The following is a 27389-nucleotide window of genomic DNA, read 5'->3' as shown; positions in this document are numbered from 1 at the left end:
CTGTGCTCGGCGCTGGTGAGGCCCCACATCGAACACCGTGTCCAGTTTTGGGCCCCTCACGACAGGAGGGACATTGAGGGGCTGGAGCGGGTCCGGAGAAGGGCAACGAGGGGTCTGGAGCACAAGTCTTGTGAGGAGCGGCTGAGGGAGCTGGGGGTGTTCAGCCTGGAGAGAAGGAGGCTGAGGGGAGACCTTATTGCTCTCCACAACTCCCTGGAAGGAGGATGTAGCCGGGGGGGTCGGTCTCTTCCCCCAAGGAACAGGCCATGGGACAAGAGGAAAGGGCCTCAAGCTGCGCCAGGGGAGGTTTAGGATGGATATTGGGAAAAAGTTCTTCACAGAAAGGGTTATCAAGCCTTGGAAGAGGCTGCCCAGGGCAGTGGTGGAGTCACCATCCCTGGAGGTGTCTAAAAGAGGGGCAGAGGTGGTGCCGAGGGACGTGGGTTAGTGTCAGGTTAGTGACACGACTCCATGATCTGGAAGGTCCCTTCCACCCCAGACAATTCTGTGAATACCTAAAAATGCTCAAGATGAAATCCTTCAGAAAGGTAAAACTACAGCGTTTCCCTGAAGGTCAGAAATCACCCTGTCTTCAGAGATGTCCAAGGACAGAACTGAATGACTCGCCTTAATTAACGACCGACTGACTCCCTTCTCGACCGTGGCTTTTGGAGAGCAGGCGGCAGTACCGCCCATGCACTTCGGGAAGCCTCGCCAATGATTTAAACAAAAAAAACCCCAAACCAACATATACACTATTTCCACACACGTCTCTGATAAAAGGACGGTGGCTGTAGATAAAGCAAAGAAGTTCTGTATCGGATGGAACACCGCTTCCTCCCCCCTCGACGATTTTAACGCCTTTTTTCAAATTGCCATTAAATAGTTCCAGCTGGAACTATTCTCCAGTTCTATCCAGAACTCCAGTTCTATCTGTGCCTCTCTCCCTTCGGCATGAGCCACCCAGCCCCAAGAGAATATACACCGGAGAATTAGCAAACATTGATGATTAACTGGGTAGAAGAATCAATTTAATTTCAAAATTCAGTTATACGAAAGCAAAGATGTTGTACAGTTTAATTAACCAGTAATCCCTGTAAAATAGGTTCCTTACTAGAGCAAAAATAAACGGGGAGTTCACGTGCCAAGAAGTAGTTTACAACTTAAGATCCGATTCCTAGTAATGAGCTGCACGATCTTCATTTTCAATAATACTGATCCGATAGTGGGCTGCTGAAAAAAACCCAAAGAATTTCTGATGCTGTGACTGTCACAGCAGCCTGTGTTCCAATTCCATATTTACATTAAACTCTCTGATTCACAAACAACTTGTTCATAGATACTATTTCATCGCTTTTTGCATCCCTGGGGTCTCTCACTGTATCTCACCCCAAACCTGCCTCTGGGACCGGAGCATCTCTATCCTTGGGGGATGCCCAGGACCTGGGTCCGATCTGGTCCCGCTCACGGGAGGGTTCATCAGCTCACGCTGAGCCCAGAAGGGACACAGCATCTCGCAGCGCCCTGTGCACCGTGCCTCGCCCAGCCTGAATTTTTCCAATGCTGGGAAGATACTCTGCAGTTATCACTGAGGCAACTGAACTACCTTACTTTTAAGCAAGAAAAAACCCCCAAAACCCTATTTACCTGTTTCACCTACAGACAGGGCATTTGCTGGCCAACCTTTAGCTGGGGTAGGAAACCCCCCCCAGCTGCCTCGCCGGGCACTCAGAGGATGTGTTTGCCAAAAAGGCTCCCGCTTTAGTGCCTTGATAACAAGATGGCATATAAATTAGAGATACTTTAGGTACAAATACACCAGCAAGTTGTTCTTAAGTACTTAATCACTACAAGGATCTTTCTACAAAGAAAAAGACATTGTTACCTGGACTTACACTTGAATGGCTACCAACTGCGCCTCCCAAAACACAGAGAATGCAGAAGCAGACACAATTATATTCACATTAATCATTAACAGCATAACAAAACCCAGGGACGAGATTTTTTAGGAACTCATTAACAAGGGCATAATGTACACACTTTTATTTAAACATCGAAATTTATACAATAACTCGAAGTTTGCGCTCCCCCCCCCCCCCCCAGGAAAACCTGTGTACCTGGATATCAGAAGTAGCACCTAGTGTTTGTAAAGAAAATAAAGACTTTACAGTATTATTTACTGCAAGCACTGGTCAGATCCTAAGCAATTTGGGCGCAGTGCCACGTGGATACATTAAATAATCTAATTTCTTGCGATCATCCGCTTAGGTCATTGCTTCACCTCAGCAGTGGAGCTTTGGGCAACTGGTTCTCCGCGAAACACTAGGAATGCATAGTTCGTAAGGCTGAATACATTTGACAAAAAGGGACAAATCACAGTCGTGGTCTGAAATTATTGCAGTGCAAATTTAAAAGAGCAGTGTTTTTAAAGCAGTGGAACATAATAAAGAGGTAGGTACCTTCCTCCTTGATGGAAAGAATTTAGCATTGCTTAAGAGTAGCTCGAGCTAAGTGGCTTTATGTTAGATATCTCAGGTACACAAACAAGTCACGGCTGACTGGATTAACTGGAAGATATTTAAAATTATATATAAAATGTTTCGCTGGCATAAAGAAGTTATATTGCAAGAGGTTACTTTTTGTGGAGTGAGCTATTTTTCTTAACTTGAAATACACCCATTAAACTTCTAGTGACATAAATTCACGTTCACCTGATGTTCAATCCTTTAGCAAGGTAACTCCCTTTGCTAAAGGGGGGGTCACTGAAGATCAGAAGACTGACGTTTCATGAAAATAAAGTGCACTTTTCTGCTCAGAGCAATGGCTCTGCTTCTAAAAAAGCAGCCTCTAATTATATGAACTTATTTATCTACCAGGATTGTCAAAAAAATCAACGAAGACCTCGCCCACTGATGGAAATTACCAGGCAATGCCAGAAGAAGAAAACCAGTTTTGGTGCAGCTCTTACACTCTCTCCTCCCCGCCCCCTTTTTGTTCCACATTATGCAATTTTTAATAAAAATATTTCCTTCCTTTCTGAAGCTTGGCTGAACATTCTCTTTGAAAGTAGTAATACCAGCCCTTACGTGCACCACCGAAGGCTCTCAGGTGTACTGACAAACCAGAGAGAACGTTTACATGAAGAAATATCGTATTTTAAATAGCACTACTTTTTTTTTTTTTTTTTTTAACAGAGCAGATTTCGGTATGGATTCAAGTTTTCAAATCATTACAACATCATCTCCTCTGTCTGTAATTCATCAGCTATACCATCCAGCTTACTGAAACATTAACAGCATACTTGCCTTTATACTGCAACGGGATTTAACCAAAAGGTGCTAAATGAATACTTTTATATCGTTTTTCACTCATAGACAAGATGTCATGCACAGTTGAGACATTAGATTTTTAAATCTATTTACAATTTTACATATTTTACAATATATATTTCATCTTTACAGCTACAGAATAAATTCAGACTAACATTGGTAACTTTCGAGTTTCTGCCGGAACTCAAATTCTTTAAGTTAAACTAATTATTAAAAACAAGTAAGTGCATGCCTAGAAGGAAGCTTTCAGGAAAGATGTCAAGGGTCTAGTGTCGCTTAAAAATTACACCGGTTTGTGTAGAAAATTTAAATTCAGTTCAAAAACCCACAAAAGCCTAATAGAAATCTACTTGACTGAAATAAATACAATTAACAATACACTTAACCAAAAAATGTACCTTTAAAAATGTACTGATTTAAGCTCATCTGATTTTTAGCCTTAAATTTATTTTCCTTCCCAAGTAGCAGATAGTACTAGGTGAGGATACTGATGCTTTTCAGAGTTAACACTGATAATTATCCTGCATAAACCTGAGGCTGCAGTGGTGGGGGCAGCTTGTCATTCTCCACATTTTCAGAGTCAATAGCTGCTAAGGCTTGATTTTTTGGTTTTATTTCTAATGGATATTTCTCAACAATATCTTGGACTTCCTTTGTAATTCCATCAGTCCAATCTATTAGGTCTTTCTCAAGCTTCTTGGCTTCACTGACAATTCTTTCCTGTCTCTCATTGAGCTGAGATAGTAGGTCTAAGTTTTTATACATTTGCTTAACACCCAGGCACACATCAGGCGAAAAACTGTCAGATTCTTGCTTCTTCGGGGATGTCTGACCCGTCATAAAACGATCAAAATCTTCTTGGCTTAGATTTAAAGACTGAGCATCCAGTTTTTCAATGAAGGCCACGGCACAGCACTGCAAAGAAAACAGAGTGACTATCATTGCAAGCTACAGATTGGAACCAATGCATCCTATTTTTCAATCCTGCTGTTAGATCAATAACTAATTATTTTATTTAATGCCTCAACATATTGCTCCTAAAGAACTTTTCCGGAAGCTAACTATATCAGACAGTTCACAGGCCTCTCTCCTCTCCCCAAAAACTCAGAGTGATACAGGAAGACACCACTTCACCTAACAGTCCTGCCTCACTGGGTAACATCAGTTACAAACCTCAGGGTCACTGCATTTTGGAGGCGAGAAAGAGTAAGACAAGGCAACTAGACAGGAGCTCTATATTAATATCTAATAATCTGATCAGCAGAGACCTGCTATGCTCTCTATTCATTTTCTGAAGGAAGAAATGTCAATGCCTGTCTTACCTCGTGGATGCTCTCCTCCTACTGAAAGGAACATTTTCACAATTTTAACATTCCAAGTATTTTGTTCAACTATGTATTTTCCCTCAAAAATTGCTTTATGGTGAAATGCAGAGAAGCCAAGTTCATAATCATAATTCCTTCTAATATAAACAAGCACACCAATAAATGTCTCTTGCAGAAGCTTTAAAAAGCCCTTTTACCTCCACATGTTAATGGCCTACTTCTCCACTCCCTTCAAGAGAGAAACTCTCAGGGGCTTAAACGGGGAACTTCCCATCTGTAACACCTGCACAGTCCGAACTCAGGATTTTAGGAATGAAAAGTACTTATCTCCTTACAGAATAAAAATATACCCAAGTCTGAGCATCAGACTGTTCAAATAAAGGGTTTAATATCATAAAGAAAGCAAAACTGGTTTGGAAAGCAGAGGAGGAAGAGAGAGGAGATATAAAGAGCTTGCTGTACTCTAAGTAACCTCAACCACTATTTGAAGAGTAGTTTTAATTTTCCTTCTATGTTATGCCGTGTTTGACTTTACCGGAAATTCCTACATCCAAATAAAAGACAATCTGGTCTAAAACGTCAACACTACTCCTGCACTTACCAGATTGGTAAAATAGTAGCCGTCTTCTCCTGTCATTAACCTGCTTGGATTACAGAAGCGTGTTATGTACTGGATGTTGGACTGCAGACGGGGCGGGTTCCCCTTCAAAACAATGTATATAAGCGTTGGAAGAAAGTCATCAGCAGAAGCTGGTTCGTTTTTTGTGATTTTAATAGCATTAAATATATGCTTGCTGCACTTGGTGATGCATGCTAATTTATCACGAGGGACACGCTTTGAATCCATTTCAATAATATCTGTAGGACAAAAAAGTTCTCTAGTCATTAAAACCGTATTAATCAGACACCAGAATGAGTAAGACACACACTGGAAAATACTAAAATTGCATCATTTTTATCTGTGGTTCTTGATGTTCCACAAAAGTATCTGTTTATTCAACCTTCCCTTGGTTCAGTCCAAGCATTTAAAATAGATCAGGTAAACCTAAACACTTCTGTGATGGGAAAATTATTTCCGCTTCACAGATGATAAACTGGTCCAATACCACAGAGACCACTGCAAATCTGAAAGCCTGGACCCCCTTTTGATGACAGCAGAAAATAACCTCTGTGAACAAGAGATCTGAAATTTAAAGCTGCAAATGTAAACTTCATTGTTCACAAACCTGTAATTGCTTTTACAACCATATCGGAGACCTCTGGAATTTCTTCATTGACAGGAACACACAGCATTTGTGGAGTTACCCAGTGCAAAGCCCTAGGACAAGAAAAAAATGTTAAACTGTTCCGTGCCAGTAACATTCAGGTGTTTGAAACCAGCTGCTTCTTGAATTCAATGCACAAGGAGCGCTTTGTGTAAATGAGGCACTAGTCCAGTTATAAACTAGTTTATTCCACTGAAGTAATTTATTTCCAGAAAAAATATTTTCTTTTTTTTTGCCATAATTTAACAAAAGCACACCAATTAGTTTCCCTAGCACAGCAGCTTTCGTTATTCATTCTATTCCTTCTGTTTCTTAAATGAAGTGTTTTTAACTCTTTCTGGTTAAAAGCTAGATTCAGAGCTCATTCCCAGGGCTGTGGATTACTCAGCTTTTTTTCTTTCAAAGACTTACCTGATTCTCTTTTGGACAGTGAGATCTTTCTTCTCATCATCAGTTGTTTCAGGGCAAAAGACATATTTATACTGTCGAGTCATAATGTATTTTTCAATCTGATCCATTGCTTTCTCAACTTTCTCAGGGGGCACTGAAAGGTACAAATCCCACCCCCAAAACAGTAAATAAAGCATCCTGTGTCTGTTTTGAAGACTTAATACAGTTTGGTCCCAATATCCCCACATCAGTACTGCTGACTTGAGCCAACCCGAGCTAATAAAGAATGGATATAATTGGGGTATTCTCACCCTCTGCAGCAGAAGTAAAAATATAACGGTGAGAACGCCATAGTGATGTGCCAAAGTAAGTACATGCACAGGTTCGCAATGAAGCACATTCGACACACAAATTAGGTTGAGCTGCTTGTAGCTTACAAGAGTATTTCTCAAAAGTACAGTCTTTGACAATAAATCCAGTGAGGTCTTCCAAGTCCTCTGTCCACATTACAGTGTACTGTAAGGCGCTCAGCCTGTTAATTGGGTTGAGGCTACACATTCGAGCTCAGTTTTAAACAAGTACTATTGAATTTAAAACAAGAAAGGAAAACAACTGAACCACATTTCATTGAGAGTTTAAGAAAAACCTGTAAAAACAAATACTTTGGACTGCAAAACTTTACAGAACTGGTGCTCCTGGGAATAGTTCTAACTATGGTACTGGAATTTGTTAACTGCATTTCTGAAAGCTGGTTAGGGATCCTTTGTTTTCACTTGAAAACGCAAGAGGCTTTATCCTCAAATCATTACTTTTTCAGCAGTAAGATATGAGGAAGAGGAACATGATACCTTTCCAACGTGTCTGTAATTTCTCTGCTACGTTTTGATAGAAGTCCTGGGCACACTCAGATTGCTCCTCAATGCTTAAATCCTGTAATAGAAAACTGATTAAAGTGTGTGTGTTTGGAAGAAATGGCAGCAATGACTCTGGTGGTTTGTTTTTGTTTAAGGAAAGTGTCCAGCTGCAGTAACAGTCTGAGAATGCAAATATATCCTCAGAGGTGTTTATGTTGGCTAAATTATATTCAAAAATACGAGAAACCAAGACATACTGGCTCTTTAACATGTGAAAGACTTATGTTTATTTGCTGAACAGATGTATATCAGCAATGGGATTGGCCAGGTACAATGCCATTTTCCCCAGACACATCCCCAAGTGACAGTGACAAAATAACATAGACTATTAAGCAGAATGTTTGCTCACAACTTTGTGTCTGTGACTTTTTAAAAGATGATATACCATATACCAAAATAACAAATCATATATTTGAAAGAATACCTATACAGTAAACACTTCTAATGACAAAGTTACTATGAAATATATTCACAATGTTATTTGCAAAACAACATTGTCTTTTGAGCATTAACTGAGCTACTGAAGAACATAATGGGGGCTTTTAAGGGTTAAAATTAACTTTACTGATCAAGTCACATAAACCGTATGTAAAAAAATAAATGGAGAAAGAATGTAGTTTCTGAATTCTTTAAGGCCAAAAACTAGACAGTTACCCTGAACTCAAAGCCTCAGCTCTGATGGCAGAGCTGCATTTTAGGCCTGGTTTACGTGTAGTAGCAAATTGTACGTTTTGAGAAAGACTTGGTTTTGAGCGGCACAAACTATCAAGGAACCAGGAAATGAGAATACCTTCAATGTTTATAACCAATAATAATAATGTGCTATTTTCACTGTGCTCAGAATGAATCAGTTGTAAAAGAACGAAAAAACAACCTTCAAGATGTTTTCAAAGTGGGGGGCGTGTAAGATTCTATCAGAACTCTGTTTAATTTCCAGTCAAATTTGAGGATATAATTTGAGTAACTACAAACTAAATAGGAAAGATACGGGAAAGAAAAAAAAAAAGTGTGGTGTAGTGCTGTATACTGACTCATTTCAACCCTAGGTGGCACCACAGACACATTAATATTTCAAGACCATTAAATTTTTTATATGGAGAATGAAGATGTAACCCTTATTCCATACTAAAAAAAAGAGCCTAGTCAAATTCCCCATCCCCAAAGAAAAAGGGTTTGATACTGTATTATCTTTATAAATTTTTAGACTTAAGATATTTAAAGACTTGTTACGTAATATATTATGATTTCCACAAGTCATATTTATCTAGAAAACTGTTTGTTCAACAGACATTTTATTTTTCCTTATTCATTTATTCAGGATGCAAAGGAAAGTTCTCTCAAAAGACCCGAGACACTGGTGTTGGAGGGTTTCTTTGGTCACGTACCATACCAAAAAGGACAGCATTCGGAATTAAAGACTGCCACTAGACCTTCGTTTGACTAAACATTTCAGCTGAAGACACCCGTATACAGTATGTAAAAACCGAACTGCTGGAAGAGCAGCAGCATTTTCCCCATCTCTCCCTAATTTCCCCATTTTATTTATGTAAAATGCATGCAAAACTTACCCTTTTATGATTCATTGTGTCCAAAAAGAGTTTACATTGCTTATAGATATCTTGTCCGGGTTTATGATATGTCTTGAGAAATTCTATGAATTCCTTGGATACTCGATCTGTCTCGATGCTGGCCTGCCTGTTTACAGAAGGGCTGGGAGCCTTGGCTTCTTGGATCTCTGCTGGGAAAATTTGGGAGCACCAGATTAGCTTTTTTTTTTTTACACTGACAGATGAATTCTGGAAGCGTTTAACACATATTAAATTTTCAGATTGGTTTTTTTCAACTGTGCAAATGAGTAAGCATTTATTTCTCAAGCTTTACCACTGAAATGCTGAGTATTATTAAATAGAACTCTAGGAAAATATTCTGCTGAGGTGAAACATTTATAGCCACATACCCATTTACACTAATGGTCTCTTTATATTAGCAAATTACTGTAACATGGCTTTGTTTTCCGGTTTCTTACATTTTCATTCCCAGGTAAGATAACTCCATATAAGGTCAAGGCTTCCAGACGGGATTTTGCATCAGTTTGAGATAATGGAGCGGTCCCTTTTCCATTCTCCCTCACTTTTACATTCCTGCTCCTTTACTTGCACCAACACAAGCATTCATTCAACTGGCTCATGAACTACCTCAGGAAGTAGTCTGGGGCAGTCCTAATCAGAAATTAGTGTTTCTTATGGGGTTACTTTTCAGCTTTATCAGCTCCCCAAGATGCCTTCCTACCAGGTCACAGGAGCAGCGGCACAAGACAAGGAATGGGAGCAGGAGGTTGGTGCAAAACGCAGCAGCCCTGCTTTGGCTACGCAGCAGATACCACAGAATCACACCCACAGCGTAAATGAGAACTTGGCCATTTGTGTTTCAGCAAGAGCAGAAGCACCCCGTCTGTTCAAGGAAGAACTTGCTTGGCACTCAAGGAGGAGGCAGGAACACAGACCGCACACAGCATGAATATGAGTTTATACAGCTGAGACCACAGGGTCTTCCACACAAACACATCTGATCTTCCAACGTGTACGCTGCAAGTTAATTCTGATCCAATACCTTTACTACCCAAGTTTAGTTCACCCACCTTTCAACTTGCCAGCCAAGACTGTTCAAAATGAAGGATTGAATAGAGATGATGTAAATGAACATGATGAAAAGCAAGCAGCAAAGAGACAGAAAACATGAAAATATTCATGATCAACATGATGCAAATGTATCCGTCACTCCAAAAATACTAACATGCACAACAAAAATATCCTTGTTTCAGTAAGCAGACATGCAGAACTCCAAAATAAAAGGAAATAAATGGGAATAGTATGTTTAAATTGGTATGTTTAAATTTGAACTTGAGGTAGTTTACAGTTGTGGTTTTTTTTTTTTTGGTTTGATTGTTGTTATTTCCTTTTAAAGAGAACCAGCACTGCAGTAAATTCAAAGCTGTATGATCCAGTGACTAACACACACTGATCATTTGACCAAAGCACAAGACTCGTTAGGACCTCTACACTCCAGCATAACCTTCTCTGGATAGTTTGGTCAGGTACCATTAAATACCATTTATGGTATTTAAAGTGGTAACAATGGAAAAGGTTTTACAAATATTTACATTCCAACTGTAGCAATCAAGATAGAAAGCGCAAATCAATCTCCTTTCTAGTCACACAAGAACACTTTTTCCAGAGGGGATTTCCTCCAACCTTCTTTGTACCTAAGATTCAAAGCAGAACAACTGCACAGTGTTCAAGCTGAACAGCAACTATATGTCGATCTAAATTTGTTACATTTAATATTCCATAACCAGTCAGAAGAAAGCATAGTTTTGAAATAATAAACAAAGAAAGTAGGTGCATTTTGAGAGGGTGGAATTAGAAGATATTTTTTCCACAATTATTGACTTTAAATAAATCTTCAGCTGTTTTTTGAAATACTTATTTCAACATTGAGTTCACTGTATTATAAAAATAATGAATTTCATTTGGCTATTTGACCTTAAGGAGTACGAATATTATTTTTTCAGTCACAAATTTAAAATAAATTATTTTTTTAGTTACTAGAGAGATGCAGTCAATTAAGGCAGATTACTCTTAATGTAGGAATTAAAAAATTGAATGTTAGAATGAACTGTCTTTTTAATGAGTCTCACCAAAAACTACATGTCACTCAGAAATGTTCATTAATCTCTATGTTGAAATCCTGATTTAAGGAAAATGCATCTGTACAATATGCACCAATTGCTAAGGACCGCATGAACAAATATACTTTCAGCAACAAAATATTTTCAGCTTTGTCATGTACTCTAAAAGAACTAAGTCTTACTAAAAAAGAAGCTGATTATAGAAAAGAAATTCCATCTGAACAAGTTAGAGAGCCTAGTAGAGGAGATATGCCAAAATGAAAAGAGTATGGGAAGAGTTAAGAAAGGATGACCTTCACAAAGAATGAACACTATTAATATTAACATCTTTCTCAAGGCATTCTACAAAATCCTAGTTGTCACAGCAGAACATCAGCACTCCAGTGATTCACTATGGTTGTGCCATGGTCATAGATCTGAGCCCAAGCAAAAAATATAAAAAAAACCAGTTTGTCATTAGCTCTACTATGCACACTCATTCATCTTCTTCATGTATTTTGCAAAATAAAGAATAGTACATCTTCAAATTTCTCTAGTCAGCAGAACATGTCAGAATTGCAAACAAATAACATAGGACAAGATCCTAAAGCTGCCTGCATCAAGGGCTTGGCATCCTTTTTGTTTAAATGAAACCAGTATGTCTTCTCTTGACATGAAATTGTCTTCTTGATTAATGTAACAAACATCTGGAGATGTTTTGAGATTGCAAAAGTTCTTGAACTATTAAACTGAAGTAGTTTCAACTTATAATCAGATTTATAATGGCAACCTGGAATTGCTTTCTGATAAAAATACGAAGCAGCACAAGATCTAGCTGCTGCTTGCAAAATCCTTATTTTTTTGAAACTGCATAATCCTTCAGATGTCTCACTAAGGCAGAGCTCAAAGAAGCTTCAGCTTTATTGCTGTACTTTCCCTACCAAAAAGCAAAGAATTGGTTTAGAGATTCGAGTTCACTTCAAGATGCTACACTTGCTTTTTATGTCATCTTCATATTCAACAGCACAAGTTATAACTGGCACAACCCTAGTTTGTATTTTGCAAAGCCCAACTAAGAAGTAAGCTTACTACAATCAAGCAGAGAGCTTGCTCAAGCTGTACTCTGTTACCTTCAGTAGGGGAAGCCAGTTCCCAGGAGGGAGTAAAAATTTCCTTCAAATCTCTGAGAATGTTATCAGTATTTCGCTCCCTCCCAAGCTGTCCTTGCTTAACGATTTTCTCTTGAGCCACTGAAATAAATGCAAAAGCAAGCAAGACACCGAGAGCGGGAGCATGTCAGGAGAGATGGTGAATGGGATAAACAAAAAAAAGAAAATATGGAAAGTGAGAAGAATGAACATAAAAAAAAAGTTCTTAATACATAGCTGAATGACTTATTTAGCCAGCTGCTACCCATGCACCAAGACAAATTCTAAGATGAAATCCAGACACGTTTAGAACTTCTTTTAAGGAAATGCATCGTCTATAAGGCCAAAATACATTAATGTTGCTTTTTCTTCTGGAATGCCTCCTCCACAGTCTAGCATTTCCCGTTTTCTGCTCATGTAAGCTATTGCTATGCAAAGACATCAGTGCCATTAATCACTCTTACTTGTAACACATGCTGTAGAATAAACATTCAGCCAACCGCAAACTTGATATTCACAACCCACATACACATAAACACTGCAAGTTTCCTTCCACATTTATTTTCATTTAAAGGCACCCTGCTTACACATTCCAATTTTCCTGTTAAAGCTGCTGAAGTGATCCATTACGGCAGCATCCCCTGATATTTTAGATCAGCATTTCTCTCACACTTTGACATAACAGTTTGTTTGAGGTGACTGACAGCTGGTACCTCTTCTCCTGCTTCAGGAAGAATTCCCCTTCGAGTCTTGAACCACAGTATCACACTATGGTTGACTCATGAATGTAGAAAGAATTTGTCATATGAACGAGGTAATTCCACTCAGCAGTGCAGGGGTAGACCACCAGGAGGAATATGTTTGTACTACACTTCAGTGGAAGAACTCCTGTATAACTACCACAAACATGGCCACAGGTTTACAAGTGCACTGGTCTGTATAAAGATTATTTGGCATCACCCAAAAGCTCACTTTTTTCTGTGTTTTCAGTAAGACTTCACATTATCACTCTCCAGAAGCATCATTGTTCCAACGTCACAGAGCATTACTCTGCCCTTTAGTACCATACATCTATCAAAAATACAACTTGACACATACAGAACCATTAAAAGCAAAGGAGAAAGTTACCTTTCTTAGCTCCTGTTCTGGAAGAAGCAGTGAAGAACTTCTTCACAGTAGTGACCTTTCGTGTTTTCTCATTGGTTTTCTTTTCTTCAAATTTTGAAAAGGTCAGCGACTGCGCCCCTTGGGTACTCTGACTGCTGGCATATGCTTCTTCCTCCTCACGCTGAAGCCTGGAATTAGAAAAACGTAGGTCTAATTTAAGTGCTTAAAATCAGCACAAATAAACTAATTTCCTATGCAATAAATTAATTACTCACTTGACATGCTAATTCTCCTCTATGTCCATCTTCACTTCTTGCTTCCTATCACATCTCCCTTCACTACATTAAGTCCACTCTTTCCATGTTGTAATGGTGAAAGTGAGGGAAAGCTTAAGATGGCCAGGGAGGACTAAATAGTGAGGTCAAAAGGGAGGAGACTTAAATATAATCATGGTCACCTTCCCCTCTCGTCACAGCCCCAAATTCCACAAAGGTAGTAGAGATGAGGGGAAAGACTGTGGGAGCACATCCAATAACCAATTCAGTTGCTTTCCTCCCTACATCCTGTTCTGTTTAATATCCTATTACCACAGGCAATCCTTTACCATCTTCTTGAAGATAAAAACCATGGCTCGCAGCTGAGCAAGTGAGATACCCTATCACAATCCCAGAAATATTCTGGGAAACAGGTTATTGTTGTCATAATTTGTTTTCAAAGGCTTGGTAATACATACACTTGCTTGAATGAATGAGGCAAACCCTTCAGTGCAACACTGGTGGGTGCTTTGCAAAGACCAAGCCCATCTTTTAATCTACAGGTACAAAAGGCAGGGGGAGGGAAGGGGGACAAACATGTTCATCCTTCAAGGGTTACTTTACTTCCTATGCAGGAAGATTAAAATGGATTAAATTATATTGCTCTTCAAGATGCTAAAAGGCTGAGCAATTTTCTTTAAACATCCATCCAACTCAGGATAAATGGTCCTGCCTTTGTAATCTTGAGGCAGGAATTGTCTTATCTGTGCTGTCAGATAAGCCTTTCTGTTCACTACAGCAATCATAGCTTATCTGCCCCTTTAGCATCTACCTACTGAACAGTTACTTATTAAAGAATTCCTTAAATGCCCCATTTTATTGTACATGTTATAAGACTGACAGCATAACTATCTGCTCTAGTAATACTGAAGTCCTTATTAACTGTTTAAACCAAATTTATGGCAGAGGAACAAATGACACCTCCTCTGTACCGTACTCAACAGCTTACGTGGCACTTTCTGATTAGGCTAGAAAAGGTTTCAAGCACTTCCTTCTACCTTTCTTTGCAGTTAATCTGTTCCAGTGCCACACAGTAAAGGGAACTTCAAACAAACAAACAAACAAACTACATCAAGGAATAAGGTAAAAGGGTTTAGGGTTGTGGAGATCAGAAAACGAAGGGCTTCCAAACTGTAACCATCAGTTTGGACCCAACTCAAGTTCAGAGAGCTTCCACAGATGTCACCTTCTTCAGGCAAGCTGATGTGAACACTGCATTTAATGCCTTTTTTCCCTCCAGTGACCTCAGTTAACGTATCACCAGGTAACTCAAGTGCACCGAAGGGTTCCAAACTCAAGTACACACATGGCTCTCAGGCATCTGTACTTTTCTCTAAAGTTCTGGCACAGACCACTAATACATTAAGGTAAGCATACGTAGAGAATCTGTGTCAATATGTCCAACAAAAAGCAGTCCTACCTGCTCTTATTTTCTCACTCAAGCACAGATTTCCTCCAACACCCCTTTTTAGGGCAATGCATTTATCACACTAGGAAAACTAGTTTTCTGCTTTGCAGAAAATACGTGCTTAGAAAAATTACCTGAATTATTAAAGCTAAAACTTTGATGCTTTTGGGCTTAACCCTGCAGTTTAAAAGAATGACAGACACAATTTTTTTAATCAGTAGCTGAAATGTAAAATCAATGTGTAAAACCAAGACAGTAACTGTGGCCTCCAGAGGCAGAGGTATTTTAATCACAATTGACACTTTCACCCTTCCAACTGCTAGTTAGAATTACAGATTTCAGTATGCAAATTAGGTCAAAGTATTTGTTGAGAGGTTGGGAAGGTGTTTACATTTGTTACTTCACAGACTTTCTTCTGAAACCTCTTAAATTAGAATGTCATAAATATTCATCTTTGCACCAAAAGGAAGATTTTTAATTCCTGATGGAAAGGTCAAATTTCAGAACTTATGATGCAACTGAGCCAGAGCAAACGGGACTAGAAAATAGGAGACAGGAATAGTATTTAGCGAAGTCACCCTACTGTAAAAGACGAAGGAATAAAGAGGGCTCTTTACCGCTCTGCCAGCTCCCAATCCTCTTGAATCTGTTTCTGCCTGGCCTTATGGTATTCCTCTCTCCAGCACTTGGAGCAAAATCCCTGCCAGGCGGGATTGCCATAGTAACCGCATCCCTTCTTGCACAGTAGCTCTGACTGATCAACGTGAATTCCTCTGCGTTCAGATTTCAGGTTCATTTTCTTCCTGTTTAAAGAGAAAAGGGTTAAAGATAGAAACATGGTACCAGCCTGCTAGAAATCATTTCTTTTGAAGGCTTGTCTTTTAGAAAGAAGTCACCTGTTTTAATTATTGAATAGTTCCATAGTAACAAAATAAAGGGCACAGTTATACAACCATACGGCCCCCAAAGCCAAGTGCAGCACTAGCATATGTTTGCATAGCTTTGACCTGCAAACAGTATCAGTCAGCTGTTCTGGAGAGCAGGCCAGCAGTACCAGTCGTACAGCTCCGGACACATGTGGAAAAAGGCACAATTCTCTGATCTCACCAGCGCATTGTTCTAACAATCGCAGAGGCACAAAGCAATGGAGGAAAAAAAAAAAAACCAAACACAGAAAGTTACAGTCGCCACCAAAGAGAAGCAAACTGAGTAAGAGACAAAATGTAAATAGGTTTGTATTCAGGCTGAGACTGTCTCTGCAAAGAATCACACCAGTGAGACTTCAGATAACGTATCCTTGGCCTCAAAGAATCTGTCTTCACAGCACAGGGAAGTGTCACAGCTAACTCAGCAGAGTTCATTAACACGGATGATGTGCGCCTCCATTTCCTTCAGTACTCAAGTTACTTCAGAGTTAAGCTGGGCATCTGTATAAAGCACAGCTCCACAGAATTTATATATAGCGACTGCAACAAAAAGATTTATTTTCATGCCCACACCAGCACTGTGCAGAGCCTGTCTTCCAATGATCCAGCCCTCCCCTTCCTTTTTTTGCTTGACAGAAACCAGCCCACGTGCCAGCTTGCTCCCAAGGGCATTTCAACTTCTTCTAATTCTAAATGCTTGATTCGTTTTAAGAGAAAAGCAGCACAGGATCACCCACACCAGCAAGTTTAAAGTCCACGTATTAAAACATTGACATTTGGATTTCAACATTGACATATAGACACTAGAAATATCACAGCAAGGCGCTGAAAAGCGGGTCTTGGTCACTAAATCCAGCCCCTTTTTCTTCCTGCCATCCTCAGCAGAGAGTGCTACCCATAGCCGAAAGGCTGCGAGAGCTGGGACTCCTTAGCCTGGAGAAGAGAAGGCTGAGGGGAGACCTTATCAATGCTTATAAGTATCTAAAGGGTGGGTTGAAGGAGGAGGGAGCCAGACTATTTTCAGTGGTTGCCAGTGAGAGGACGAGGGGCAACGGGCACAAGCTGGAACATGGGAAGTTCCACTCAAATATGAGAAAAAACTTCTTCATGGTGAGGGTGACAGAGCCCTGGAACAGGCTGCCCAGGGAGGTTGTGGAGTCCCCTTCTCTGGAGATTTTCAAGACCCGCCTGGATGCAGTCCTGAGTAACATGCTCTGACATGCTCTGGGCAATCCTGCTTCAGCAGGGGAGTTGGACTAGATGATCTCTATGGTCCCTTCCAACTCTAAAAATTCAGTGAAATTCAGTGAAATAAGCTGAGCAAGCATCTTAGCCGTTCGGTTCCTTGCTCTCACATTCACAACCAAAGGCGTCCTTAGGACTTCCTTCCTCTAACAGGAAAACCAGAAGATTTTTAAACCAACTCTGCCACGCAGTTTGAAGACGCTGCCCTGCCCTCCAGCACACTACTTCAGATCACGCAATTAAAACACACATTGAGATGCAATGTATAGAAAGCAAGCTGAAAAGTGATCTTCTTAAATAACGTCAGTAAATCTTGTTTTTTCCCCCAAGATTCATAATGACCCCTAAATTCATAGGTTTGAGGAATCTGGATCTCTAGCTGTTCATGTTTGTGCCCAGCACAGGTTACTCACCCCCTGGAAGCTCTTGCAGTCAGTCTCAGGAAGAGCCCCAAACTCTTCCCTGGGTCATCCAGCAAAACATCGTGATGGTGTGATATGCACAACTGTCACTGCCAAACATCATTTTCTGCTACAGGAAGTAACAGCTATTTTGTTCCAAGCTGAACTATATAAGATCAATTGTTTTAAAAGACTGATAATGTTTAACATTTCCCATTAATCTAAACAAGTTATTTTAAGTAAAGTAACAGGAAACACATACATGATTTTCTCCAAGGGTAGAACAAATTAAATATTCCATCTTATCTATGTAGGTATTAAGGCTCCTTCCACTAACATCTTTTCTATCTTTGAAAGAAATAAGGCGTTTCTAAAAATAATCTAAAAATAGTTTCATTGTAGAGACCTGTATATTAAGGGAATCAGTTTCTTAATGGCATAATTTATAAAGACACATTTTCTCATTTACATAGACGGAGAGCAGTTGAACACTCTCTTTTCTTTCCCGCAGAACTGTCTCGCAGTTAAACAGACATTAATACGCTTCTGCAAAGCAAAATTAAAAAAGAACAACCAGATTTTAAATATTTGAGAGTTTTACTTCATTCCCAGATGCACAAATCAACAGAAGAAAATAAGTACATTGTCTTCACAAAAATCTTTTGGTTTCTGTACTATCTTCATTTTCTGATTCCTCAAGTAAGGTCTTTACGTTGACTATAACTGTGCACAGATCTGCTGACTGACAATCTATCTAGCAGACCAGAAATTAAATATCAAACGCTCATCAGCTGCACGGCCTGGGACGGAAATTTGCACATTGGCAGTATTTGGAAACACAGCCCATTCTCAGAGCATCGCACATGCCCTTTATCACCAATTCTGAAAAGAATGGGGAAGCAAAAGCTTGGAACTCTCGAGTTGCTCCTGATCCAGTTTAAAGACGGCTTCCTGAAAACAGAAGCTGCAGCAGTGTTTTGATTAGAGACTTCTATTGCAGGTGCCTGTACTAGAAAAAAACCCCACCACGCATAAAATTTACAATATTGCCATTAATGGTAAAGCTGATCAGTCTGAATGTTTTCATTGTAAACTACAGGGAGCTACAAAGACACAAGAGATAAAAGCATTTTCATAATGCAAACTTCAGAGAAATTTTACACCAATCTCTATCTCCCAAGGAAATAACATCCCTGATCCTATCACCCACTACAGTACAGCAGGTCACAACAGTTTTGCAGTCGCGGTCTGTAGGCCGGTTTCATGAATTCAGGTGTCTGTTGTTCTTATTCAAAAGCACCGTGCTTCAGACACTCAGATTTTTTGAAAACTGAAGGAGTAGAATGAAATATGTGACCTTGATTCTATCCCACGTCTTGCTTTCTGAAAGGTTAACAGCACACTTGGTTTCTATGCCCATTGTGCGCTTTCACTATCTCTATACAAACACAAAAATTTGCTTTCTGTATCCACAGAGCTTTAACCAGATACTAGCGCCACAATTACCTTTGGCATCCTGCTAGCACTTTGTGTACATTGGAACTAAAAATAAGGTTCTGTTTAGTGTCAAAGTTCAGCAGCTTTCCCTGGAATAAGCAAAGCAAGTCTCTTAGTAGCAAGATTCATTATTTTTTCTTGCATTCTTTCGGGACAGGTTTGTAAAGAGCTGCAAAGCCAAGCCACTAGAAAGCAAGCTCTTCTGTTTTCTCCCCTTCAAGTATTTTCAATTGCAGTTACATCAGTTTCAGATCCAGGGACAAAAGAAGTCACCCTGAATCAAAATGAAGAAATCACATGCTGCACTTAGAGCAGAGGCTTTCTGCTTCCTTTAAAGACATGCAGCCATTAAAAAAAAAAAGTTTCACGGCCAATTTTTTGTAATGTAAAAATTTTTTGTTATGTAAACAGTATTTACATGATAATGAACGGAACAACTCAAGTTTAATAAACTGAATATGAAAAAAATCCATCTTAAGTGTGCTTTCTGCAACTAAATCACTGTGTTCTTTATGTTCTTTCATTCCTAGAAATGTTTTGTTGGAACTCTTAAGTGTTCAAAATGTCTTTTTTTTTTTTCCTTTTTTTTTTTCCCCTTCTCTCCCTCCCCCTTCAGCTAAAGGTGTATCATTCTTTATTCAAAGATCAACTCCTCAATGTATCTGCACAGTCACACTTCTTATATAGCATGGTCAGACCTCTTATTTTAATTCCTGCCCTGAATGCATGACCTGTTCAAAGTTCACTCAAGGGTAACATAATACAAAAGAAAGAATAAATTTGTTATTTTTCTGGAGTCACAGGGGCAGCAACTCTGACCAGCTTCCATACTGCCTGACCACGGAGAAGCCAGAAAAACAGTGAGGAAGGTCCAAACTTCCACGTTAAAAAAAAAAAATAATAAAATCATCTAATCAAGAAGGACAATGAAGTACCAAATAAATAAAAGTAATTAGTACACTCTGGAGAGGTGCACTGCACCAAACACCCTTTTCACATCTCCTATATGCCAACTAGAACACTCAACAACTGCAAGAAGCACCATGTCTGCCCCCCTCCCAGGATCAAACGCCTGTAATTTCAAGTATACTCATATGTCACTTTGCTCAGTAAGTGCTCAAAATAGTTCTGCTGTGAATATCGTCAGGGGAAGCAGAAATGACACCTTCTTACACAGTTCCTCACAAATCCCATGATATAGACTTTTCTTCTACGCATTTTTGTACCAGTACTTGACCTTATCAAAGGTTAATATCTGTTAATTAGCATCACCCCTTTGAAAAGTTTAGAAAGAGAACAGGCTCTTAGACTTAGTTATTAATTTATAAAATCCCTTTCCCCTTGTTACTTATTTGCAAGTAAAAGCTTCTTCCCTCCCATTTTCCTCTGAATTAAAAAAACGGAAGACACCCAACCCCTTTCTATGATAAGGATCTTTAAACTCCACCTAACACACCATGCAACGTGGGGTTCCTTAGAGGATCGCTGCTAACGTGTGCTGTTACATCACAGCTGCAAAAGTGGATTTATTCTGGACAATTGCAACACGGAAAGCTGTTGCATTGCTGGCAATCGGTGTATTTGTACCGCAGCTGACAGAGGACTGGACTGTACAGACACCAAAGAGCTCCTTGTCTTCCTGCCACACGCGTTCCTGGGCCGGTACCCCCCAGCCTGGCAGCACAGTAACCCCCAACTACAGCATCCGCTGCCCATGGGTACCTCCTTCCACGCCGTTCTAGATGTAGAGCCTTATTTCTGCAAACTGCAGTGATATCAAGAACAGATTAAAGCCTTGTGAGTCATTGGCAGATGAGGCATACGATACACGTTATGGTAGATATATCCGAAGGGTTGCACCACCAGAGGTGTCTAATGACAGATAAGAAAAAGCTACAGAAGGGGATCTGAAGTGTCTTAGAATATTTAGTTTTGTTACGATGTCTAGCATGTGGGGAAAAAAAACCCACAATGCTGTGGTTTAATTAAAAACTAGCTTTTTACTTGCTTTAACACAATTCATTCTGAAGCTCTCAAATACATCTTCCTATCAACAAATTTTTGTACCTAGACTCATCTAAAATTTTTCTTTTTATTTAGTAGTATTTTAAGTACCTGTTTACTTAGAGCAAATACTTTTTTAAAAGTGCAACACCAACTCAGAGGTTTCTGGGGTCCCCTGCTCACACCCCTAGATTTTTCCTGTCAAGTTTGCCATCCAAGAAGAATATCCAATAAACCACAGCTCTTACTTCAGAAAATGGAAATTCACGTAATTTTCGTAGAACAGATAAATCAGCTGCCTGCCCAACAGTTCCTCTGTGACTCCGTGAAAGCTGCAACTGAAAACGTATGTGCAACCAGTGCACGGTTTCGGTTACCACAGCCATGAAAGCAGACATCTGAGCCAAAACCAGAAAAACCAACTTTTCTGCAAAATGCTGCTGGCCGACAGCCACATCACTTTCCCCAAGTCACATACTTCAATCCGCCTTTGAAGATTTACTAAAGAAAACACAGAAAGAGTTAAGACACGGGAAACATGCATTTTGTTACAAGTATTATCAAAGGAAAGGAAGCAAAGCGTTAAGGTTGGTAGGGGGCTGGGGTGTGTCAGGGGAGAGTGAAGGAAAGAGTAAAAGGTTTTCTTTTAAGAAATGTTTTTCATTACCCTGAAGTGCAACAGTATTCATTGAATGCGGGTTCTTAATAAAACATATTCCAGTTTTCAAGGATTTTCAGTTTCGGGTCTCAGGAGCCCAGGTTTCTCATGGGAAGCAATAAAGATACATCTAAATTTACAAAGGGATTCCATCAAAGCATTTAGTCTTCAGACATTTGCAGACTGCAATCTACAATCTTCATTCCCTACACGCCGCTGGGAGACAGCTACAGGCATCTGATCTACGGGCACTACAATCTACAACAGTCACCAAAGCTCAGGCAGCAACACCTCGCTTACATCCCACCTTGGATGCCCACGTTCCCATACAGGTCTAGTCCACCAGGCTGGACATCCAACCTCTGGCACTTTGACTGCTCACGTAAAAGGACAGTGAAGTTCACCAACATCAGTTCAGAACTAACCAGGTCACACTGATACAGAATTAGGCAACCAGATACTATTTTACTTCTTTTTGCTCTGATGATTTTCCAATACGTTCCCATGCGACTAAAGATAAAGCTTTCATAATCAGTGCTATTTCACAATTAAAACTATGGGATAAAAAGAGAGCTCAAAAGTTTGCCAAAACCTGATGATATCCTGATATGCAGGGCAGTTACATAAAGCACAAAACTACCTCTAACTTTCCAAAAGGCGCTCTCTCCTCCAATTATATCCATAATTGGATATTCCACATGGAATCCATAAATTCTTAGGCCATTTTTGTCAGTATGCCGTAGTGGGACTGAAGTAGCAGCAATTATTGCTCCAGGACATTGTACCTTTCATATCAAACTCAAAGATCTCAACAACAGCAAAAGACTATATTCTAATTTTCACACAGACCAGATTACAAAACAGCTGGAAAAATTAATAGTAAACTTATTAAAGCAGGTATCACAGTCACAGCAAAGAGCAAGCGCATTCTTAGCTTTTATGTAACATGGCAAAGGGGCTCCTTTCATCAAAAGAGGATCTGTCACCAAGGGCTGACTTAACGCACACATGAAAGAGACTACACTTACGTAACACGTTCTTTTCAGCAATAAACCTAAGATAATTTTCATAACACATTAGGGTTTCCAAAGACTGCAGACACAGCTCTGGCTTCAGGAAAAGCACCGTATGTGAAATAAGGTTTAAAAGTAGTATAGATTTATCAGGAGTTCAGACACCACCGGCTTGTTTTTCTTGTTCTTTTCTAACATGTACCTACTTTACTTCCCAGGGACTGAGCAGGCAAACAGGTCCCTCTATTGCCACTGCAGATTGCATCACTGCCACAACGGCAAGATATCGACTTTTTCATAAACTATTTATTAGTCCTGGATTGTTCAGGTCACCTTTGATGGAAAAGTTAGTTGAAAAGGCTCACGTATCAAAGCTGAGTAGAAAAGGGTCTCATGTAGTCAATCTATAAACTCTTTTAGTAAGAGGTAACTGCAAGACAATTTATAATTATTACAGGTTATGAAAAAGTTTCCAAATAATTCTGCACACTAACTCTGGAAATGAAAGCAGTGGCTTTGTAAATGAGTTTCAATATTGGTATCAAAGTTCATTAAACACATCTGAAAACAGAAAAGACTTGATGTAACAGAGTTGAAAGAGGCAGGCTGACACAAAGGTATGGAACTGCCTCTGACTTCTGGGAGGCCTATTTCAGCCTCCTACACTTTTGACCACAAAAAAACCCCAAAACAAACCACCTCCTGCCATCTGAACCTCTCCTTTTGATTTTGGGTTGGTTTCGTTTTGGGGGTGATGGGGGAGTGTTCTCTCATCTCTTTACCTCACCCTACTTCCTGAAATCAACAGTCTTCTCAAAAAAAATCTCGGCACAACTCTTTGCAAGAACCTGCACCAGTCTTTTCCCTGGACTGAAGCGAATGTGATTTGGCTCTTCAAGTTTAAGTCTTCATAGCACTTAATGATCATCTTGCATTAATTCTTCTTGTTAAAAAAACATCAAAGTGCCCCAAAGAGTGTTCCCAATGTCTCGCAGTACCACTCATTACAACTGTCTGGTCATTAACGGCCATCCCCAGGCACGGGATTTTAGAGCAGGAAAAGAAAAACTGGGGAAGTCTCCAAAGACACCATTCTCACAGGAAGAGTTGCTGGTTTACATTTTGATGGTGACTGAATAGCACACAATCCTTTACATCAGATCAAGAGAGTGGCAAGTTCCACCTAAAACTGCATGCAACCTCAGTTACGGAAAATAAATTTACAAAGTAGACTAGAAAGTGCCTCAAAACTGAGGGAGCGGAAGGAGGGGACTGGGTTAAGGCCTTTAACAACTACAAAATTTGCCTATGGAAAAACATCCTTAAAATAACATGTATGTATGTATTTCAAAGAGCAACCACTGACCCAAATGCCACAAAATTCTTAAAAGCCATGTAAGTGTTGAAATAGTTATGATTCATGTGTAACCCCAAATATTCAGGCATATAATTAGCAGAAAGGTAATTAAACATGAGTTAATTTCCTCTAAAGGAAAGGGTGGGGCAATATGATCCAAGAGACTCATGAACAGAAAATACAAGAGCCATTAGACAAGTTACGAATTAGGAAAGGAACACGGCTGCTACCTTTGCAGAATAGATCATGTGAGTCTTCACAGTTTTAACCCGCGTCTTTCTTGCAATTAAGAAATTTCAGCTGTAGTAGATGTTTCCTAGTATAAACAGTGCAGGTTGCTAACTAACAATCCTGAGGAAAGAACCAGTCGTTAAGCGTGATGACAGACACACAGTCTGATCAGCCACCTGAAAACAACCGCGCTGTTTGGTGCTGTCATTTGGCAGGGGAAATTGCAGCCACTACTTAAAACCTCTGAAACCGAATGGCCACGAAGCTTCAACGCTCTACCCACAGAGCTCACTTCAGCTGGAAGATGAGTTTTCCTACGTCAGAACAGACCTTAAGCTATGGTTTTGTTTGTCCGCATCAAGTTCTTAACTACTGCCCGTAGCAATGACCGCTCAGCCAGGAGTAGCACGTATTCATGAATTAAGACTATGTCTCACCATCTACATGTGACTCATTACTGCACTTTTAAATGAAATCACAAGAAACATCTAAAAAACTGCTTTGTACTGTTCAACTGGGAACTCAAGTAAGAATATGAAGAGGATTAGCTAAAACTTCTAAGATCTCCCCAGAAACAGCAGTGATCGGGTTCTACACACTGCTTTCTGCCAACATGCCAACCATGCTCACTTGAATACGGATTAAAACTGTTTGCTACAACCTCAGAGAAAAACTTCCAAGTGTCTTATGCACTTTGTACCTGAGTTGTTACTGACAGCGTTTTAATAGGACTTCACAAGCATAAACTGTGATTTTTAGGTCACAAATAGTCCATCATCAGAAAAAAATCAAAAGGCATAATTAAGGATTATATAGCGAACATCAGAAGGGGAAGGAGGGAGCTGAGAAAGGCCGTTCTAGATTCAGTAACGCTGCAAAAACAAAATTAAATACCAGAATCATGGACTATCTTCAACCTTATAATCATAGTTTGTTGTGTAAAGTTATCTTATTAATTGGTATAATTGGCTTTATATCCTATTCTTCCCTTCTGTTGTGTGTTGTTTTGGTTTTTTGTCAGCAAAGTACTCCATTGAGTTACAATTCCCTTCCTAATCCTGCCCACTGCAAAACACTTGTGTAATCGTGTCCAGAAGGCCAACCCATCCAATTCCCGGGTAAAGTACTGTTCCTGGAAAACACTATGTCTGTCTGTGCTGATCCGTCATTAGTCTCAAAGGAGTCTCAGGTAACTGGAAAAGCCAGAGTACTGGCAGGAGGAACTGCCAACACAAAGCACCGCTTCAAAAATAGTTTCCTGACTATGAGACCAAGCAAGAAAAGCACGGCAAGTCGTGCCAGTAACGAATGTAAATCACAACTTCCATAAAGCCACCCTTTTTCCAAAACTGTGCAGTGCCACTAACTCCCAGCACTGGGCCACATCAGGGCCCCACTCAGCCCAAACAGATTTATTTGAATTTTGCTGGTGTCAACCCCCTCAGCAGACCCAGCACCCCACTACACAAGGGCCACTGCCCCTGCCACAGACCACGGCAGCCCAGACCAGCAGGATTTCAGACGGTGTGGAACTGGAACCACTCCCTCGGAGAGTTTTTGAGTACTTGGAGTACGTCATTCATCTTTCAATATCTCACACCCTCTGGAAAATACAGCCACTCCCTACTTCAAGGGAACGAGACGAACACTACACAAGGTGCTCACACAGTGACAAACACCCATAAAAGCAACCAAAAAGCGCTGCTCAGCATCTTAAATATAATTCAAACTTCATTTGGCTTGAGTTTAAAGGACTTTAATCCCCAGTCTCACAAGAAGAAGCCATAAAACAGTAATACTCAGAAGCAAAGAGTCAAAATCCCCTCGATCCACAAGGAACTTTACAGGGAAACAGGCCGAGGGGACGGATTTGCAAAGTTATCAGCGACACCCTCACCCTGATTAACTACTGGAACGCACCCAGGAATTAAACTAAAAATACGTATTATAAAAACAACTTAGTTTTAGGAACCGCACACGGAGGAATCTGTTTGACGAAGTTTCCCCGTGTCCCGGTGTGTCGAGCCCGACTGCGGTGTCCCAGAGAGCCCCTGGCACAGGCACAGCCCCTGAGGAGAGGGCCCGGCTACTCCCCCCCCGCCATCAGCGGGCCCCGTATCACCGACGCTTATAACGAATTATAACGACCGGCGGCGGAGAGGAGGGGGAGGAGGCCGGGGGGGGAGTGGTTGGGGAGGGGGGACGCTGACAGCTCCCGAACTGTCACCGCGGGGCTACAGGGCTCCCTCAGCGGGGCAGCCCCTTCACAGCCGGGCCCGGCGGCAGCGGGCAGCCCCCGAGGGGGGCCCAGACCGACCCGCGGCCCCTCGGCGGGTCAGAGCTGCGGCTCACCGGTTGCCCCGGGCGGCGGGGGCGGCCGCCGCTCCGCTCCGCGCTGCTGGGCTGGGCTGGGCTGGGCTGGGCTGGTCTCAGCGCTCCGCTCGGCTCGGCTCCGCTCCCCTCACGGCCGCCCGGCGCTTCCTCCGCTCCGCGGCGGCGGCGGAAGGGCGTGCCGTCACTTCCGGGGCGGGGCGCGCTCCCGGAAGGAAGCGAGGGGCCGGGTTGCCGAGGAGGAAGCGGGCAGGCTGAGGGTCCCCGTTACTGCTGGGCCCGGGGGTCCCTCCCGTTGTCCTTCCGTGCCCCCCCCCCAGAGCGCACCGAGCCGCGCCATCCCTCCTCTCCCCTGGGACACGCCGCGCCAGCCCCCAACTGCTGCGGTTTTACCTCAAAGCCCGGCACAGGCGGCTGCGGCAGAGAGAGAAACAGCTACTGCCATTTCAGACTGACCTCCTCTTTCCCTTCTCGTTCACACAGCGCTGCGTCAGTGTCTCTAAAACAGCTGTCATGTGCTGGTTTCGGTGTCTTTTTTTTTTTTTCCCCCTCCCACAGCCCCACGCAGACACCCAGCTGTGGAGCGGGGATCGCTTCAGCCAGACTCCGGCTCACGGGATCACGGAATTGTCAGAGTTGGAAGGGACCTCTAGAGATCATCTAGTCCAACTCCCCTGCTGAAGCAGGATTGCCCAGAGCACATCGCTCAGGACTGCATCAAGGCGGTCCAGAGGAGGGCCACCAAAACGATCAGGGGGTTGGAGCACCTCTGCTGTGAGGACAATCTGAGGGAGCTGGGGTTGTTCAGCCGGGAGAAGAGGAGGCTCCGGGGAGACCTCATAGTGGCCTTCCCAGTCCC

The 27389-nt window shown here is 41.1% G+C and overlaps 1 protein-coding gene across 8 annotated transcripts; it reads right to left on the bottom strand.

Moving 5' to 3' along the window:
• Positions 1 to 1011: 1011 nt before the first annotated feature.
• Positions 1012 to 26697, bottom strand: RABGEF1 (RAB guanine nucleotide exchange factor 1). 8 transcript variants are annotated; one of them, XM_074160938.1, is made up of 11 exons: positions 26552 to 26697; positions 15485 to 15670; positions 13167 to 13333; positions 12021 to 12140; positions 9862 to 9882; positions 8792 to 8958; positions 7158 to 7239; positions 6331 to 6463; positions 5881 to 5972; positions 5256 to 5512; positions 1018 to 4244 (listed from the first exon to the last, which is right to left on the bottom strand). In XM_074160938.1, exons 2-11 carry the CDS (start codon positions 15661 to 15663, stop codon positions 3846 to 3848), a joined length of 1617 nt encoding a protein of 538 aa, XP_074017039.1. In that variant the 5' UTR covers positions 15664 to 15670; positions 26552 to 26697; the 3' UTR covers positions 1018 to 3845. The 8 variants fall into 8 exon arrangements, with proteins under 8 accessions (XP_074017042.1, XP_074017039.1, XP_074017038.1 ...); XM_074160937.1 differs by having other exon boundaries at positions 8792 to 8961; positions 26552 to 26689; XM_074160939.1 differs by lacking the exon at positions 9862 to 9882 and having other exon boundaries at positions 8792 to 8961.
• Between the last annotated feature and the right edge of the window lie 692 nt (positions 26698 to 27389).

The sequence above is a fragment of the Numenius arquata genome, chromosome 18 (assembly GCF_964106895.1).
Source record: "Numenius arquata chromosome 18, bNumArq3.hap1.1, whole genome shotgun sequence".
In the NCBI taxonomy this organism is placed as follows: Eukaryota; Metazoa; Chordata; class Aves; order Charadriiformes; family Scolopacidae; genus Numenius; species Numenius arquata.
This window is presented reverse-complemented; position numbering and strand designations above follow the sequence as displayed.